Source organism: Archocentrus centrarchus, chromosome 14 (genome assembly GCF_007364275.1).
Source record: "Archocentrus centrarchus isolate MPI-CPG fArcCen1 chromosome 14, fArcCen1, whole genome shotgun sequence".
In the NCBI taxonomy this organism is placed as follows: Eukaryota; Metazoa; Chordata; class Actinopteri; order Cichliformes; family Cichlidae; genus Archocentrus; species Archocentrus centrarchus.
This window is the reverse complement of record NC_044359.1, coordinates 23,868,164-23,886,511: the sequence shown is the minus strand read 5'-3', so window position 1 is coordinate 23,886,511 and position 18,348 is coordinate 23,868,164. Positions and strand designations below refer to the sequence as shown.

The 18,348-nt window shown below is 40.8% G+C and overlaps 1 protein-coding gene across 1 annotated transcript in view; it reads left to right on the top strand.

Annotated features, from left to right (window-relative positions):
• fat3b (FAT atypical cadherin 3b) overlaps nt 1-16,359 on the top strand; it is a 61,773-nt gene extending 45,414 nt beyond the window's left edge. Inside the window, exons 44-53 of the mRNA XM_030745992.1 lie at nt 2-533; nt 739-892; nt 2,332-2,488; nt 4,294-4,686; nt 5,751-6,006; nt 10,201-10,299; nt 11,448-11,507; nt 11,795-11,833; nt 13,148-13,213; nt 14,536-16,359. Of these exons, the coding sequence (XP_030601852.1) occupies nt 2-533; nt 739-892; nt 2,332-2,488; nt 4,294-4,686; nt 5,751-6,006; nt 10,201-10,299; nt 11,448-11,507; nt 11,795-11,833; nt 13,148-13,213; nt 14,536-15,296 (2,517 nt within the window). The 3' untranslated portion in view covers nt 15,297-16,359. The remainder of the gene's footprint in view (nt 1; nt 534-738; nt 893-2,331; nt 2,489-4,293; nt 4,687-5,750; nt 6,007-10,200; nt 10,300-11,447; nt 11,508-11,794; nt 11,834-13,147; nt 13,214-14,535) is intronic.
• The last annotated feature ends 1,989 nt before the right edge of the window (nt 16,360-18,348 follow it).

The following is an 18,348-nucleotide window of genomic DNA, read 5'->3' as shown; positions in this document are numbered from 1 at the left end:
GATCGAAGGGGGTCGACTCTGGTTTCAGTTGGACTGTGACAACACCCTTGGCATTATGGGTATATCTGGAAGACCAATAAATGATGGTCTCTGGCATGCAGTTACTTTAGAGCTGACTAGGAACTACACACTCCTGTCATTGGATGACAGCTACGTGGAACGCCGACGGGCAGCTAGAGCCCCTGTCCGTCTTTGGCCTCTGGCTCCAGATTCATCATTTTTCTTTGGGGCCCAAGTTAGGCCACTAAATGGGCAAGGTGAGAGGCCAAGCACAGGATCAGGGAGGAGCCAGGGAGGGCCAGGACTTGGCGAGCGTGGTGTGAAGGGCCCTCCGAGAGCCCAGGACGGCTTCCAGGGGTGCCTGGGCTCGCTGATGCTGAACGGAAATGAGCTGCCACTCCAGAATAAAAGGAGCCGTTACGCTGAGATAGCAGGGCTCAGTGAGGTCAAACTGGGCTGCGTGCTTTATCCAGATCCATGCGTCAGTCAGCCCTGCCTCAACGGTGCAATCTGCAGCAGCCTTCCCTCCGGAGGTGTGTGTATTATACAGATGATCGCATGCATGCGCGTGTGTTAAATTAATTACACAAGTTATTGATTAGCAGTTCTATTTCTGATCATTTCGTTTTGATAACTCGTTGGTGTGTCATTCATCATTAACATTTATGAGTATTATGCCCATTACTTATAATATTTTTCACTTTCAGACATTATTATTTGACACTTTCTCTCCCACAGGTTTCATGTGCACTTGCAGTGTTGGATTCACTGGGGGGCGCTGTGAAATTGAACTGACATCCTGCATGCCAAACCCCTGCCAGAATGGTGGGGACTGCAAGCCTGTAGGCAACGCATTCCTCTGTGGCTGTCCTACAGGACTCGGGGGACTTATGTAAGATATAATAGCCTGGAATCACTCACACTTTCTAGCCTTAAAAACTGGCTGTAACAGCAGTGTTGACAAACGCCGTGTCCTATTTAGGAAGTATGTACACAATGAGAGTGTATGGTACAGATCATTAAGACACTTAACGTCTGCATCTCCCTTTTCATTGAAACATGAAAGAGCATCTGTTAGACTCAGCAAAAGCGCATTAGCCCACATTAGTTGTTATTGTGGGGAAAAAAAAAATTTGAGGTTCTAATTTAATTCTGCATAATTTTGGTTGAAAAGCCTATAATCATTCTCTAGCTGTCTTCTTAATTACAGCTTAGTAATTGCCTTTGAAATAACCTCCCTACTCATGCAGCTGTTCCACGGAGCCACCAGCAGAGAGCAGCTTTCCCTCACAGAGCAATTTTTTTTTCCTTTTCTTTTATTTCTTTCCTTTTTTTTCTTCTTCTTCTTCATGTTTTTGACGAGGATTTGAAAAATCTTTTGATTCATTTGAATTCAATTATACTCACATGAATAAAAACTATGGAAAAATTATAATTGTTTTTCAGGTATCAGATTGTTTACACCATTATTAATTAATGTTAAACACAGATTGAAATCATAACAAGCAAATAGCTGTTGCATTTAATTGGCTACAGAGTTGTTTGTTTTCCCCTGCAGTACTGAAATATTTGCATTATAATAAACCAAAAAATATAGAAATTTTTAGTTGAAAAGCCCATAATTCAAAACTTTCTCATTATTACTGATATATATATATATATATATATATATACTCAGGTTAATAAAACAAATGTGAGGCAACTTCATTAAGTTTTTTAATTACGGGGTAAAGTATTCATCATCTAAAATAATAATGAGAGGATATCACTGGCCAGCACATCCGGGCTTTAATGAGTATACTCTGTATAATTAATGACTATGCTGTGACCTACACTTTTGTCATTTAAAGCAAAACTGTGGAAAGTTCTGCCGTGAAGCTTTCTACCAAATTCTTCTTCTTCCATCAGACTAACTCTTGTGAAATGTTTTGAAAATCCCATCAAAGAGAAAATAATTGAAAAGAGAATTGCGTGTATCATGTATCCGCTTCGCAGCAGGACACCACGCTTGAAATGACAAGCTGAGATGAGCACGTATGGGCCTGCAGTGAAATTACTTATATGACGTTCAGCTGGAATTTGCTTCTTTAGCAGGGGTCTGCGTGCATTTTTGCATTCATGCTTAAAGTAATTCTTTAGATCGGAACTGTCTAAATGTAAATAAAAGGGAATCTGCAGATAATCCCTATATTTGGCAAAAGAAATGCTCTCTACAAAGTTTGTTTTCTCTGTTTTTTAACTCAAAGCCACACTTGCATTTTTCATTCTCTCACTTTGATACCGTACTTGCTGCTGCCACCCATAGCAGTTTGCTCATTTGTGCCGCTACAGATGCGATGAGGATGTCGACGAGTGCGACCAGGAAGTGTGCGGAAATGGAGGAGAGTGCGTCAACACCTTTGCATCATTCTACTGTAACTGTTCAGAAGAGTATGAGGGTCAGTTTTGCGACAATCTGACACCTGGTGATCCGGGGGATGACACGCAGGTAGTGTATGAGCAGCGCTTGGAATTGGATTTTTGTTGAAGTTGATGTTACAGAATAAACTGAAAAATAATCGAAAAAGCTCCTCAAATTGCTTTTTTCTTTGGCATTCAGCAATGCACCTAATTGGACTTTGCATACACAGTGAAATTGTTGAGAATTTTGAGTTTGCAGCAGCCCCCGGGAAGGCTCCTTCACCAGCTTGGTATCTTTGTCCCCACAGTAGGTAAATGAGAGTGTAGTAATTGCCATTGCTATTTGAAGTTGTTATGCTCTTGAATTTATTGTATCTTATACCTTATACTGAGACTGCAAACCCAATTAATGAAGGGAGGAAGAAGGAAGGTGCCTTTATTAATCCGTAGAGGACTGCAGCAGAGTTGACAAAATCTACTAAGCTGCTTTAACAACTAATGTATGTTAACTTTGTTGTTTGATTTTTTTTTTAATCGAATGCTTGCATTAAAGATAATGTTTATTTTTATTGCTTATTCATCACGCATTGCATTAAAACATAAAAAACTGTGGGCTCAATCATTCCCTCCAAATTGCAAAACTATAAAATGTGCTTTTAATCTTTTGCAGTAGTGGGTCCATAAAGGTTGTAAATATATGCAACAGCAGATGATGCATTTTCACTACTTCAGTACTCAAAAGATGCTTTGTGTTCTAAAACTTTGGTAAGATTTTATTAACGTTCTTGTGATAACCATTTTTAATAGTTAGTTGGGCCTATAAGATTCATATTATTCTGTTATAATGTTAATCAACATTATCAAATCTGGATTCATCACTCCATCAGACCCTTTGCCACTGATTTTCTGTCCAGTTCTTGTGTAATGTGGAATACAGCAGCCTTTTCTCCCTGTTTCCCTTCCTTAAAAAAAGGCTTCTTGACAGCCACCCTTCCACTGAGACCATTTCTGATGAGACTTCAGTGAACAGTAGATGAATCGACTAAAAGGCCAGATGCATCTCTCAGGTTCTGTGTCAGGTCTTTGCTGGATTTTTTTCCCCCTATTTCTTAAGGACATGACTTTCAGATACTGTTCATCTGCTGTAGGTAGTTTTTTTTTTTTTTTTAGGCCTGCCACTTCCTCCACTTGTCAAGTTTCATCAAACTTTTTAAGAACACTTTGCACAATGTGTTGAGATATGTCAAGTTTTCAGCTCTTTGGGAATCACCTTGTTGGTGTAAGAATGCGATTTTATGTCTGTCAAGCTCTGTTATCTTTGACATTTTTTTTTTTTTTTTTTGTAGATTCAACTAAACAAATGATGTGTTTTTGCAACAGGTTGCTAGTGCCTAAAGACACAATTTATATTTGGTACTTTGCTACGTTGTCTGTTTGTGTTAGATGCCTTGTTTATACCTGAATCATTCATAGGTGAGTGTTCAGTGGCTTAACCTTTAGTTCCTATGAAAATGGTCCAGTACAAGGACTGGACTTAACATGAGCAAAAAAGCAGCCAATGCCCAAAGAAGACCACTACAGCAAAATATAAAGAACTGAGTTGTGGCTCAAGGCTAGCACAGTACTTTATATCTTGGCATATTTGGCTGGAAAGAGCACTTCATGTTAATCATCTTATAACAAGGACCTTTCTTGTAAGCTGTTATTTAAACATTTTTAAGCTTGGTCATCTTCAACATGTCTTTATTTAATCATCACCTGAGAACTTTTGTAACAAAAATGACATCTGACTGTTTCAGCTGTTCAGTAACTGACTAGAAGGGGGGGGGGGTGCAGTTACAAAAAGAGTTGCTGTGTTCATGTTTTTATGATTTTACTTTTCATGTTGCCCAGGCTGAGCCTCTGTCATACGTCGGACCAGGAGAGATAATTGGGATCGGGGTCCTTGCCTTTGTCATCGTTTTCCTCCTCATACTCTTCATCATCTTTAGGAAAAAGATCAAATTCAGGAAAGACTCAGATCCAGGCCCAGGCTCTCAGACTGGGATGGGCATCTCATCTATCTCAGCAGAAACTAGCTACATGCTGCACAAGACTGGCATGGGAGCAGAAGGGATTGAGTTTAAAGCCGTTCGTGTATCAGGCTCACCAGCAACCACAAGCACCTATGGTGAGGTGGGAGGCAGCAGTGGGGGCCCTCCCCAGGTCATGGTGCGTCCAACTGCCCACTCCCCTCTACCAGGAGGACTCAGTGGTGACAGGACCACTTCCAGCGAAGGCAGTCAGGTGCGCTAAAGTGTGCATGGCCATGTTTTAATTATTATATTTATGTGTCTGCTTTATAGTCAGCGCACCGGACTGGCAGGATTGGTCAAGGGAAAGTAAAATAATTCAGTGGAACAGAGAAAATATTAAATAATCTAATATCTGAATATTTTCATACTGCTAATAAAAAACAGTTGATCTGGAAAATACATTCATAATACAGTTGCCAAGAAGGGATTATATCCTGCAACATCCTGCAGGCTTTAAAATAAGTACATTTAAGTTTTCATATGAAAATATAATAATGACAATCCCAAGCATTATCCATTTTATGTCACAATATCAATATTCATGTCTTCCAGCTCATCAGTCCCCTTTGATATTGTGGCACTTCTGCAATATAGTTGAATAAATTTTATTATTTAACAGAGAATATGACTTTCTGTATTAGTCCTGTTTTTGCAAACAGCCTTTGGGATAAAGAGTGTGGCCAAAAAAGGATACATGGACTTCACAGCTGAGGTATAAAAAAAATGGTGCTTTTATGGCAGGAACTGGGTTTTGATTTAAAGTTAAATATAGGAAGATTAAATAGTAGTAACGCTCCCAGCATGTACACTGTATTATGTATGTAATCAGCTTACAGGATAGAGAAAGTCTGCTCACATTTAATAATCATTTTCATGCCTCCTTCATAGTCAATTCTGCATGTGATGGGCTTAAAAAAAAAAGGAGCTTTATAGCATTGACTTCATCGTGTGTGGCCCTTCAGATCGGGTGGTGACCCACTTCTTCATTTATGCCACTAATTAAGAAATTGTTAATAATATCAGAAAATTCAAATAGTTGGAAAAACTAAATAGACAGAATGTACACAAATGCAGAATATCATATTTTACTTTTACAAATAGCAATCAATTAGCAATTTCTGTATGTTTGTTTGTGCACTAACTAAATAATGCTTTTTTTTTTTTTTTTTTTTTTTTTTGGAAACAATGCATGAAATCATTCGTGTTACTGAATAGCAGCAACCACCTGACTTGCCCTTACCCTGACTGTCTGCATGCTTTCTTGTGTCTCTGCAGATTAGCAGTTTCCTCTCAGACATGTCTAACGTCCGAGGTATGGCCAATAGGCGGGGCGTCGCAGTGTGCAGCGTGGCACCCAATCTCCCTTCAGCATCTGCTTGCCGCTCAGAGCATAGCCCGGCCCACAAAGTGTCCTGGGAAGGCGAAGAAATAAGGGAGAAAGAGCTGGAGAGGGCTAGAGATGAGAGAGAGGAGGAGTGGGGGCAGAGAGCTTTTGAGCTGGAGAGAACACAGAGAGATAACAGTCCACAGGGTAAGATGGCAACAGCCTGCCTTGCACACATGCACACACGCATGCACACCCAGCTTCTAACCTGATCAAAAAGGCAAAGAGTGCACAGGCCATGAACGCATTGTGTTACACCAATAACACCATCTTCAGTGAGAGAGCTCATTTCACAGTGCTCTATGCCTTTTGATCACACACATCAAAGAAAATTGCCCAGAGTAAGCAAGAGTGCTTAAAAAGTAATTTTTTTTTATTTTGCTATCATTTCAGTTTTCTTATTTATTTCCTAGGAGCAATAATGGCTAATATAACTTTCTGTTACACTGCTGAAATTGGCAATTATGTCCACTTGTATCAGGATAACTCTCTGACATCTCTTGTGCACTTCTGTTTGAATGGTCAGGGTAATCAGCCAGAACTGATGTCCTATGTTCTTGTCCTACTTTTGTCCCAAAAAAAAAAAAAACTAAATAAAGTTCAGTTAAAATCAAAGTAGTTGGAACTCACTCACCCAAGTCACCCACCTCCTCTGCCATTCCCCCCCCCCCCTTTTTTTTTCTTCCCTAAATTTGCTTTGCGTTTACCTTTGTCGACTGTACAGATACCAAACTGAAGGAGAGAAGCATGTCATTGTAATTCGGTGTTCATCTGATATTTAGCTGCCGACCCTGTTCACAGTCTGGTCTCCGCCGATGAAATAGCCACGTTGCATTTCATTGTGCAGGTAGACCTCAGATATTTCGATTCTCTGTCCAACCTGTTGTTTGAATAATACAGCTAGCAGTGGGAACTTCCTGGCTGTTAATTATTGATTTCTTCCTGTAGGAAAGGGAAATAGGTTCATTTTTTTTTTGGTCGCCTGCTGAGTGTCTGTATAAAAACATATACTCCTCCCCCCTCCCCCCAGGCTCACATTGACACCACAGTCCATTAATGAAATGACAGTTTGACTTATAGAAAACTAATCTCAAGATTATTAGTTTAGTTCAGTGAGTTATTTACACCGCAGCAACCACAAACAAGTGCAGTTATGAATATTGAAATGCAAGGCCACAAGTCAAAACATGAAATACTTACTAACAAGGAAACATACTGGTTATTTTCTGTCACTACTCGTTCCATCATGAATAAATGAAATGAGATGAATAATTAAATACTTGGGAAATACTCTGAACAAATCAGGCCTTATACTGTACTGTTTAGATTCTGGTAACCGGACTCTACGGGAGCGCTAAACCTTCTTTGTGGGCAGCATTTTAAACTATTAATTATTTTACTTACTGAAAGCAATTTCTGAAAGATGTTTAATTTGCTGAAAAATGATTTTGAGTTAAAGCTGTTGGATTGGATCTGTTTGGTTTGGTGTTTGTCATAATTAATGTTTTTGAATTGAAATGCTGAAAACTGATCTGGGAAAAAAAGGAAAATATGAAGGGAGCCAAACTGTAGACTGCATCACTTAAATCAGCTTAACATGATGTTTTACTGAACCAGGCAGGCAAAGACCATAGTTTGGGTGAGTCTTAGTTATAGGAACGTGTGAGGGGGGGAAAAAAAAAATAAATGAAGAAGGATGAAAGAGGGTAAAAAATGTTTGCTTTTTCTAAAACCTGATTATGTTGAGTCACCCCCCACCCCCCTTCCCCCCCTTTTTGCCTGCATTCTGAATTAGACCAGCGGCCGCTGCACTGTCTTTCTTATTTATTTTGACTGATAGTACTGCCTTGCTGATCACATTCCCACGGGAGCGTTTCGCTTGTTCCATATGCACTGGACCATGATCACGTAGCTTGAGCTCAGAAAGCTGAAGTTGATTTCCAGACATCCCGGCCCTTGTGGACACGGTTGCGGAGTGTGGCCGAGCCCTGAACGCTGGCTCGCCAAACGTGAAGTGAAAAACACGATTTTGAGGATTTGAAATTCTGTCAGATCTGTCAAACGAGGTTAATCTGTTGTGTCCGTGTGTGAGAACCACAACACAATCACAAAATCACTGTTGTTATTGTGAACTGCCCCCCCCCCCCCCCCCCCCCCTTTGAAGCACAGGAAAGCCTGTGTGCTAGCATGTGTTAACGTGCAGCTGAAACTGCAAGAAGCAAATTTAAAAATCCTGTATTTTCACCTAATGCGTACATTATTTATATAATATTCCTGAAAATGCCTTTTTAGATGACTTTAGCGCCAAAGACTTATTTACTTTTTTTGATTTGATGACATATAATGTATCAGTGAATCTTTGTTTACTGTGATTCAATACGAAGAGCTGTAGAAGAATTCATTTGAACAGATGCTTACATGGCAATATGTGAGACTCAGAATCCAGAGCATTTATTGCCAGTCAATGATTCTCAGATTCGCACTTTAAGATTGGTGCATTGCTGCTCAGCAGTAAAGCAGTAAAGTGGATATAAACTGCTTTCTGTTTTTCCCCCTGTTTGTTCCACCTACCAGCTAAAAGCCTCTTTAGTTTTCCCAAAAGTTTGCTAAAAGTTACTTTTAATCACATCAGCAAAAACAGCCTCTTTCCATACAGTTTTATTTTGCAAATGTACACTGCTCACAGAAAAAAAAAGGAACACTTTGACAACACATCAGATCTCAGTGGGACAAAAATCATGCTGGATGTCTGTACTGATGTGGACTGGGTAATGTGTTAGGAACAAAAGGATACCACGTCGTTTGATGGAAATGAAAGTTATCACCCTACAGAGGGCTGAATTCAGACAACTCAAAAATTAAAGTGAAAAAATGATGCAGCAGGCTGGTCCATTTTGCCAAAATGTCATTGCACCAATTCAAAATAGTACTTAGGAGTTTGTGTGGCCCCCACCTGCTTGTATGCATGCCTGACAACGTCCGGGCATGCTGCTAATGAGACGATGGATGGTGTCCTGGGGGATCTCCTCCCAGCTCTGGACCAGTAGATGTCTGTGCTGTGGATATGCCTTCCCTGTCCAATCTCTGTACCTCTGTAGGGTCCAGGTATCGCCTCATGTTACCAGTAGGGACACTGACCCTCGCCAAATACAAAACTAGTGAAAAAACATTCAGAAAAAATGAGGAGGGAAAGGTGGAGTGCCCTCCACCTGTAAAAGCATTCCTGCTTTGTTGCACCTCAAGTGCACCTGTTCCTAATTGCATTAACACCAAAGCAGCTGAAACTGCTTAACCCCCCCTCTGTTACTGACCAGATCCATATCCCAGAAGTTTAACTGACTAAATGCTATACGCTGATTAAAAAGTGTTCTTTTATTTTATTTTTTGAGCAGTGTATAAATTGATCTCACAGCTCAGTATTTCCACTCTGCTGGTCCTCTGTATTTCCTTCCCAATTTGAACAAAAATGTAGAAAAAAGCACTTTATTGCTGCTACATAAGGGGACCTTGTAAAGAAATGCACCTGCCTCTGACTGTGTTACAAACAATCTTTACAGCTATACGCCCGTATCTGAAGTCATAATTACCTGCTGTGGACCTCGGGCAGTTGTTTGACAATCACTCAGGGGACAGTTGGAGTGATTTAAAGGAAAACAAGCCTTCAAGTAAGAGCTCAGCAAAGAGGGAGGTTGTTTTGGGGAGTTATGTAAGCACAAGTAACTTGGTGGTCTTCAGCCCCTCCATGATACCCCCAGCTGGTGCGGACAGCATTACGTGAGCAGACCTGGATTTGCAGTGGGTGTACTGGGATTTGTGGAAAATGCTGTACATCAAAGCAGCTAGGCAACCCTTAAGGGGAAAAAAGAAATCATTCAGAGTATACTGCAGGTCAAATATGCTTTTTTTTTTTTTTTAAATACACTCTATCTGAGTCAAAAGTGGATGAATGGCGGATTTAGGCTTTCTCTCCTCACCGAACATAGAAAAGGAGTCGACAGGGGTGATGGATGTGTGGACACATTTCAGTTTGGATTTTTTTTTCCCATGAGTGCACTGAATAAACAAAGAAGTGAGTTTTCGGTCACTGAAATCCTTTCTTCTTTTCCACCTGCTTAGAAATCCCACTCAACGCTGGTGTGAGGCGATTTTAACTCAGACTTTAGAAGCTTCATATTAGCTGAAGTCGAGCATTTAAATGTAAATACAGCCTGAGTGTTATTAAGATCTGAAGATTTGAACGACTCGAGTATCTGAACATGTCTTCTGAACCTTCGGTATATTTAATTTTCCATGAGTGGAAAATGTTGATATGAATAAATGTGGTTTGCGTTTTTACATCAGATGTGTCGGAGCTGGCGGACGGGCTGGGGTGTCTCTCAGACTCCACTTCTGAGGAGCGCTCACTCAGCTCCTACACTTCAGAGTCCTTCGACGACAACGGTGAGACTGATGTGAAAATGAACCAAAACACTTTACACAGTTTAGTCGTTCACAAGTGAACGAGTTTGTAGTTAATGTTTCCTGAATGCTCATTTTATTCTGTTGAACGTTCTTCAAAACCAATACCTTATTTGGCCTGTCATCATTTTAAACTGCTTCAACCAAAGCCTGGAACCTTCTGCAGAAAAAAACCAACAACCCTAAAACTGGACACATTTAGTCAGACATTCTCACTTGACACATGCAATTGTTTCCTAGCTGTCTAATGTCTCCCAGCTTCTGTCTGTCTGCTGCCTCATGTTCTGCATGCATATTCTTCTATTCTTGTTGTCTTGCTGCTGCCGTCTTCTTCGCTCTGGCCACTTGTGCATGCTGTTCTTGTTTTGCTGTTGGATTCCTGATGCCGTTGTCCATTAGTTGCCTGCCTGAAGCTTGTGTGTTAGACTGTCAATCCTGTATTGTTTGCTGTCACGTGTCACGCTTGTTGTGATTGCATGCAAGCAGCGAGTGTTTTAAATTGTTTTTAGATGTGCGCCGCTGTCTTTTAAATGTCTGATTTTTCTTTTTCAGTTTCCTCAAGAGGGTTTGCCCCTCGCAGGGCTGCCACTGTGAATAAGAGTTTGTTCCTAACGAATTGCCTGGTTAAATGAAGGTTAATGTAAAATCTAATAAAATAAATGCTAGTCCTTTAGTAATTATTGAAAAGCAAGGCCATATTAGAGCAGTGGAAACGCCTTCGTGCAACCAAATCCATACGCTCCGGTCATCTGCGCAGCTGTTTTTTTGAGAACTTAGCTGGAATTCCCAGATAACTCAATACTATTTATCTTCCCCTGGCTAACTACAAGAGGGTGGAAGTCGAGCACCCTAATGATGCTGGTGCATGTGTGCGCACGTGTGCGTGGGGTTGTGTTCTTTCCATAGGAAATCTATGTCAGTGCTTTATTTCCTGCCTAATTAGTTTAGCTGTAAATAAAAAAGTCCTCATGTCTCTCTTATGGAACACCCACAAACACTACATGTGTGCAACGTGCATCCTCGGTGCTCTCAACACATCTTAGTCACCTCCATCATATAAAACCTTAGCCTATTCATAAATGCATTGACGTTATTTTTGCTCCTCTTCTCTCTTTCTGTTTTCTGCCTAGCCTCCATAGTGACGGTAATACGTCTAGTCAATGATGCCGTTGATAACATTGAAAGTGAAGGTATGAAGGAAAATCTTCTGTTAACTCCCCCGTCTCCTTTGTGTCTGTTTTCCGATGCCAAAATGTTTGTTCAGTGGAGGCGCATAAAGATAGAATTTACAGAATGCAGCCGAGCCTGTGCTGTTCAGTCCCCGTTCTTATTAAGAATTAAACATCCTGCTTGGATTTCTAATATTTTTTGTCAGTTTCTGACACCGGATTTCTCTGTGTTTCAGTTTTTCCCCTTTGGTTTCTGTGTTGTTTGTCTCGGTCTGCCTCTGACTTTCCCTTTCTCGCTCCCTTTGTAGTGTCAAACATGGACAAAGAACAGCGGCGTAGCAGCCCTGGTGAGTGAGACGCAAAGCTGAAAAAAACACCTTATTAATTTGCCATTTCTTTGACTTTATTTGTCAGGGGTGAGAGCCCACAACCTGACCTTTTGCATGTTAAGCATTATTTTCCCTGAATATGTTTATCATACCCCCAATAGCACAGATTACCATTTCAGTTTATTCCAACTCTATCAAGACTTTGAATGTCAATGTAGGCTTCCAGTTTCTGATTATGTTTCCTGACCTCAGAGTTTGAGAAAAATAAAAACTGATGCTGTGTGGTACCATGTTGGATGTAGCAAACAACACAGGACCTTTAGGTACAACAGTCAGGTTCTGTGATAAAATAAATAAATTGTACATCAAAAGATACTTTTAAAACATATTCTGCTTCCTAGTTAATTAAGAAATTTTGAATTATGATGACTGTTAAATTGGGTGCAGCAGTTCTAGCTCCAAGCAAAGCAAAGCTTTCACCCCGGCCTTGCAGAGGGTCTCAGAGGATTAGGGGCACTTTGAGCCAAGTCTCGCATCCGCCCAGAACAGCAGAGGAGAAGGCAGCTTCAAACACTGCCTTTTTCAACATTTTCTTTTTTGTTGGGGGGGGGTCATCTACAGTCTGAAAACTGCTCTTCCGCTCTTAGTGAATGCACGGCTTTCCTTAAGCAAACATCGGGGCCGTCAAGATCCAGTTGCACCTATCCTTTAAGATCCCTGCGCCACTGTCAGTTGCTTGTGCTACAGTCTTGCAATCAATATTAATTGGCTCATAGTTACCAAGTCTGTTTGTTCTCAGTTGCATGCAATTTGCTAGGTCTACAAAGCATTTCGTTTCTAACCCAGAGCAAGAGTGTGTTTACGCCTCAGTCACTGCCAGCCTACTGAAGCACAAACAGCTAGATTTCACACAGAGTTAAATGATGTTTGTCCAGTAGGTTCTTTTAAATGACCCACTGGATTCAGTGTTTTCTATTTATATAAGAACATCTTTTGATAAAGTTTTTTTCAATCTCATAAGCAGAGCCAGAGCAAATAAACAGTGTTTCATGTCTGCTAGTAGTTCACGACTGCTATTCGGCATTTTTCCATTTTGTGTTTGTGTGTACAGTTGCAGCATGATTGTGTGCATGTATTATCCATTATGAATTTTGTTTGTGCGTGTAAGCGGTGCGCTAAATGGCTCTTCGCCAGCCTCCCTCTCTTGTTAGCGCGCGCGCGCTTTCTTCTGTGTCATAATTCGCTGTGTCTTTTTTGCATTCACCGAGAATTTCATCATCAAAGCGTTGCTGTCCCATGAGATATTTGTTTTGTTTTCCACTTTGCTGACAGCAAGTCGCCACCTGCAGAGCAAAGATGAGATTTGTGTAGAGTTCATCAAAGAGTACATTGTGGATTGTAAGAACATTCATCTATTTTCCTCCCTTAACCCTTCATTAGAAAATACTTTAACCACAGACAGATTTTCCAAGCAGCATGGCATGGCAGTAAGAGCTCATGTGTGTTTTGTGGGTTGATGGCATAGCGGTCTGTTAGATATCTGTGTCTGCACATGTGTCATGCATTATATAGTAGTGGCTGGCACAGCACGGTAATTAAGTGTACTCTCTGTCCCACACACAGGGTGACCCCTCAGCCTCCTCTCACTTCATCAATATGATATTTTTTCACTTACAGCTCATTAAACTAATCATGAATTATGCAACCTGCATGCCGTAGTTTGTAGGAAGTTGTGGGTTAGTGGGGAGTTCTGTGTCAGTCCATTTAACAGCATGAACTGAAATGTAAAAAAAAAAAAAAAAAAATTGAAGTTGACTAATTTTATTTGCACATTAATGAAAACGGAGCGATTACACAAAGCGAACATGCTAGAGAAATCTCACAAAGTAAACAGTAAGCCCCATGGTGACACAGCGAGAAGCAAAGGCGTTTGTGGAACTCCTGCTACACCAGCAGCTCTCAAATGTGCAGCGCACGCTCACACGTGCACGCATTTTCATGCCTGATTCTTTTTTTTTTCCACAAAAATAAACCCAGTCAAAGGAAGCGACAACAAGCGCCGGGGAAAATTACGAGGAGAAACAAAATAAACACCACAAGCCAGATAATACGCACGCTATTTGTTAATGGATTCAAAATTGGTAATAACATTGGCGAGTGTTTTCAAGATACTTGTGGTTTTACAGCTCGAGAAAAAGCTTTTTTTTTTTTCATTTAAATTTATTTTAATAAGAACAGAGGCAGAATCAGCAGTGAAAATGAATTTGTGTGTGCAAGTGTGAAAATCTTCACACCAGTCCTCCTGTAACTAATGCACAGAAGTGTATTTACTTGTGTCACCTCTCTCGACCTCCAGCAGATTGCGGTGATACTGCTGTTTTAGGTGAGGAGTTTATTTACTGATGGACATCGTTCGCCGGTTGATCCCATTAGACTGATAATCTCGGTCTTCCTCACACTGTGTAGAGAGGCTGTAACACGGTGGTTCTTTGACTTGTTCTGGTGCGCTCCATTAACAGCTGAAAAAAAAAGTTCATGCCCCACAATTTTTATCAGTTATTAAAAATAATAAAGGATCCAAGTTGAGTTGAGGTCAGCGTGATAGCATCAACACACTCTTTTTCTACATAAATCATATTCATTTGACTGAGTTTTACTGCAGTAGATCTCCTTTGAGTCCGTAATATTTATTACTGAACTATGCCCAACTGTGTTTTCAGCATACAGATGGGAGTCTTCCTGTCAGACTTCAAGCTGGGTGTCACCATCACGCCTTTGTCCACCAGAGGTAGGATCCCATTATGAGCTTAATGACACCCAGCAGAACATCAGACGTGGAGGCAGCACACGCTCTCTCCAGCTGGACTACAGAGTGATGGGCCACAGTGGGGACAAAGGCCGTGAGCGGACACAGGAAACCGGGAGGAGAACCTTTCAGTGGGAGAGGAATCAGTCTGGAGAGTGGGAGAGAAAACACACCCCGGACAGAAAAGAAAAGAGAAGGTACAAGGAGGAAGGAAAGAATACAAGCATCAGGAGCAGGGACATGGAGGGACACCAGGACCACGGCGATCAGCAGCAGCTGCAGGGTCAAGACAGCTGTGACAGCAGCTCCTCGCCTGTGTATGAAGAATACCAAGAGTCCAGTCATGATCCAGAACAAAATGAAGACACAGAGAGCCTTTATGATACTCTACCCCCAACTCGGCGAGCCTACGAAGGATACCCATCCAGCCCCCCAGGGCTCAACCTGCATCCAGCTCAACTTATGCCCCCCCTCAGGGCCTGGGACTTACAGACAGAGGAGTGGAGGGGATCACAGGAAGATCACGGAGGGCTTGGCTCTAGTAGTCTGGCAGGTTCTGGGGATGAGCTAGAAAGACTACTGAACCTGGTGTCACTGAGAGCCAGGAGAGCCACACGAATAAACAGAGCCTCCACCCAATCTGATCCTGCAGCAGGCTGGGATGGACTGAAATGAGCTGATGCTCAAGACTCATTAAAACAAACAGATTTTATGTCCCTTTGCAAATTACAGTGGCGGCGATCCTCTCTGATTACAGTTCGCATTTATAACCTACTCTACCATTGGTCCACCACCTAAAAAAAAATAATTGAACAAGCATATTAACATACACACTTTTATTATCCGACATTATTATCCTTGTGTACAAGCACTAATCCACCACCAATCCCCTGGCTCATTTATAAGCTGGAGGAATAAGAGGAAATATATGTGTCTCTTCACAGCTTCACCTGTGCTGCATGTGCTCCGATTGGCTCTGAATCAGTGCTTTTACATGTATTATTTAGAGTCACTGAAGCACAGCATTTGGAGCCCCGTCTGTGTCCGTTTTAGATCACATCCCCGTGTCTGCGCACGTTTTCAAATCATGTATTTCACACATCGTTTTGTTGGATCACTATTATTATGTTAACTCAGCCATGCGATACTTACGCATTTATTCTTTTTGCTGACACACACTCAGGGTTGTTTTTGTAGGGAACTATTCACTCGCATCCCACACAGAGCCTGAGAGTATTAAGATTACCTGAGGTTGGTACCAGGAGATCTTTTACTCAATCATTTAATTTTTCAATAATTATTTATTTCTTCATAATTGTGTCTTTGCTTATGAGTCTCTTCATAAACAACAACACGTTACAGGCATCTGGTTTGCGTAAGTATGATTAAAAACAGCACTCTAGGCATATTTTTTTATTTACTCAATCAACTGTTCTTAATGAAAGTGTGTGGAAGTACACAGAGATACTTATTAACACACATCCGAGTATTAATCAAAATGTACATATTGTAATTTGAATATAATGAAGCTTTAGCACTGCTTCAGACAGGCTGAAGCCCACTTTACACCTGCTGTTAACATGTGAGATGAATTTTTTGGGGCATTATGTGCTGAACGGCTTAGAGAATTTGTGGACATGCAACCGTGAAGTACAGAATCACTCACCCAGGACATGTGCTCGTGGTTGGCTCGCTGATAACGCAGTGTAAATGCTGCAGCATTCCCAGTTCACACACAACAAAGGAAATGCAAATGAAAATAAACTCCATGTTACGAAGCTTTGAAAGAGTGTTGTTATTTCGGAGAATATGCCTAGTTGACTGGGAGTAATTACGGATAAACATATTCATAATAGCTGTTTGGGTCATTTGTGTCATTTAAAAAAAGGCAGACCGTGTACACAAAAATGCATACGTCTCTTCGCATGCACAAACCGGTATTTAGACTTTGCTCATACTTCACACCGTGCACAGACCATCACAAGTCAAGCCTGATACAGTGAAGAGAAGATGAAAAATGAACCGAGACAGCAATAAAGTGAGCTTGCATTTTATATTATCAGCATTTATTTTTTCCACTTCAATTAGGTGCATAAATATTTTGATGATTACACAGTTTATGCAATTTTACCACCACAGTGGATTTCAAATCAAACAATACCCGATTGAAGTGCAGACTTTCAGCTTAAGTTCAGAGGATTTAGCAAAAGTATTGCATTAAAATTGTTTAGGAATTACAGCTGTTTTTATACAGTGCCCCATATTCAGAGACTCAGATGTAATTGGACAACTGACTGACGAGCACTTTCATGGCCAGTTGAGACCAGTTCCCTCTTTATTTCATGACAAATTAAGGAGATAAAAGATCTGGAGTTGAAATCAACTCCAGATCTTTTATCTCTCTTGAGATGTTCTGTCAGACCTTTAAAGTTCACTGTGATGGTTAACAGAAGCAAAATTGTGAAAACTGCGTCATTGTCCAAATACTTATGGACCTAACTGTATATGTACCGTTTATAAGCATCACTACATCTACACATTGTGTATGCTAAATTTTATCAGGCCTCCTTTTCTTGTTCTGCTTGTTCTTCTTTTTCATATTGATACAATAATTGTGGGTGCTATAAAAAGCTGAAGCTGTGAATGATGGTCTGCCTTCCTCCTGTGACCTGTTTTTTTTTCTTGTTTCCTTTTTATTATTATTTTTTTACTTCTGCCAGGGTCCTCTGCTCCGAACTTGAAAGATGACAGTTTTTGTTTTTCCTTCACTAGTTTCTCTTATGTTCACAAGTCCAGAACTGAGATCACCAATACACATTTTCTTTTCTCCATTTTTCACGTTAATGTCTCAGTCTCAGATTTGGTGAAATTGCACTTCTTCTTTGCTGTTTTTTTTCTTCCATTGTTATGTCTAATCACTAGAGGATTTATATGCAAATGGGGAATAAGGGAGGGTTTACATCTATTCATTACTAAAGACATAAGTAGAGTATAAAAAAAGAGCACCATGCGTAGGCACTGCTTTACAAATATGAGTAAAAGAACACAGTTTTAGTCATAATTCTGCATAAACCTTTATGCATCTCACTTTGGGCAGAACTACAGGCCACCTTCATGTCAAAGTTACCATACACATCATCCGGTAAACATGCCTGTGCTAAAACACAGAGTATGTGTAGCAAACTGAAGGATAGAGTAGATGCTACAAAGCAAATGCAAATCATCTGTTTGTGTCACTATGTAATGAGAATTGAAGGCCAAACTTTTGTGTTAAATAATCTATTGTTGAAAGGTACTGTGCCAATGGCCTCTTTGGAAATACTGTAACATCCAGCAGTAGCAGTCACATGTCAGCTGACAGGTCTCATCATGCTTATAATCAGTTTTAGTTTCACCCAATGCAACCATGTCTCACAAAAACAGGGTCCATCTGTTCATCCTCTGTCCATTCTTATTCAGGTGCACTCTCTATGTGGGACGCTGAAGCGTGCCGCAGCTCACACAGAGACACATAGCGGACAGGTCAGACTAAAACATGGATAAACACATCCACACCTGTGGGCACTTTACAGTTTCCAGTTCACCTGGCCTGCATGTCTGCAGACTATGGAGGGAAACTGAGGTACCTAAAGGAAACCCACAGGACTACTGTGAGACCATGCAAACCCAATACAACGGTTTCCACAGGCTGAAATCTGCAACCCACAACCTCAGTGCTGTGAATCAA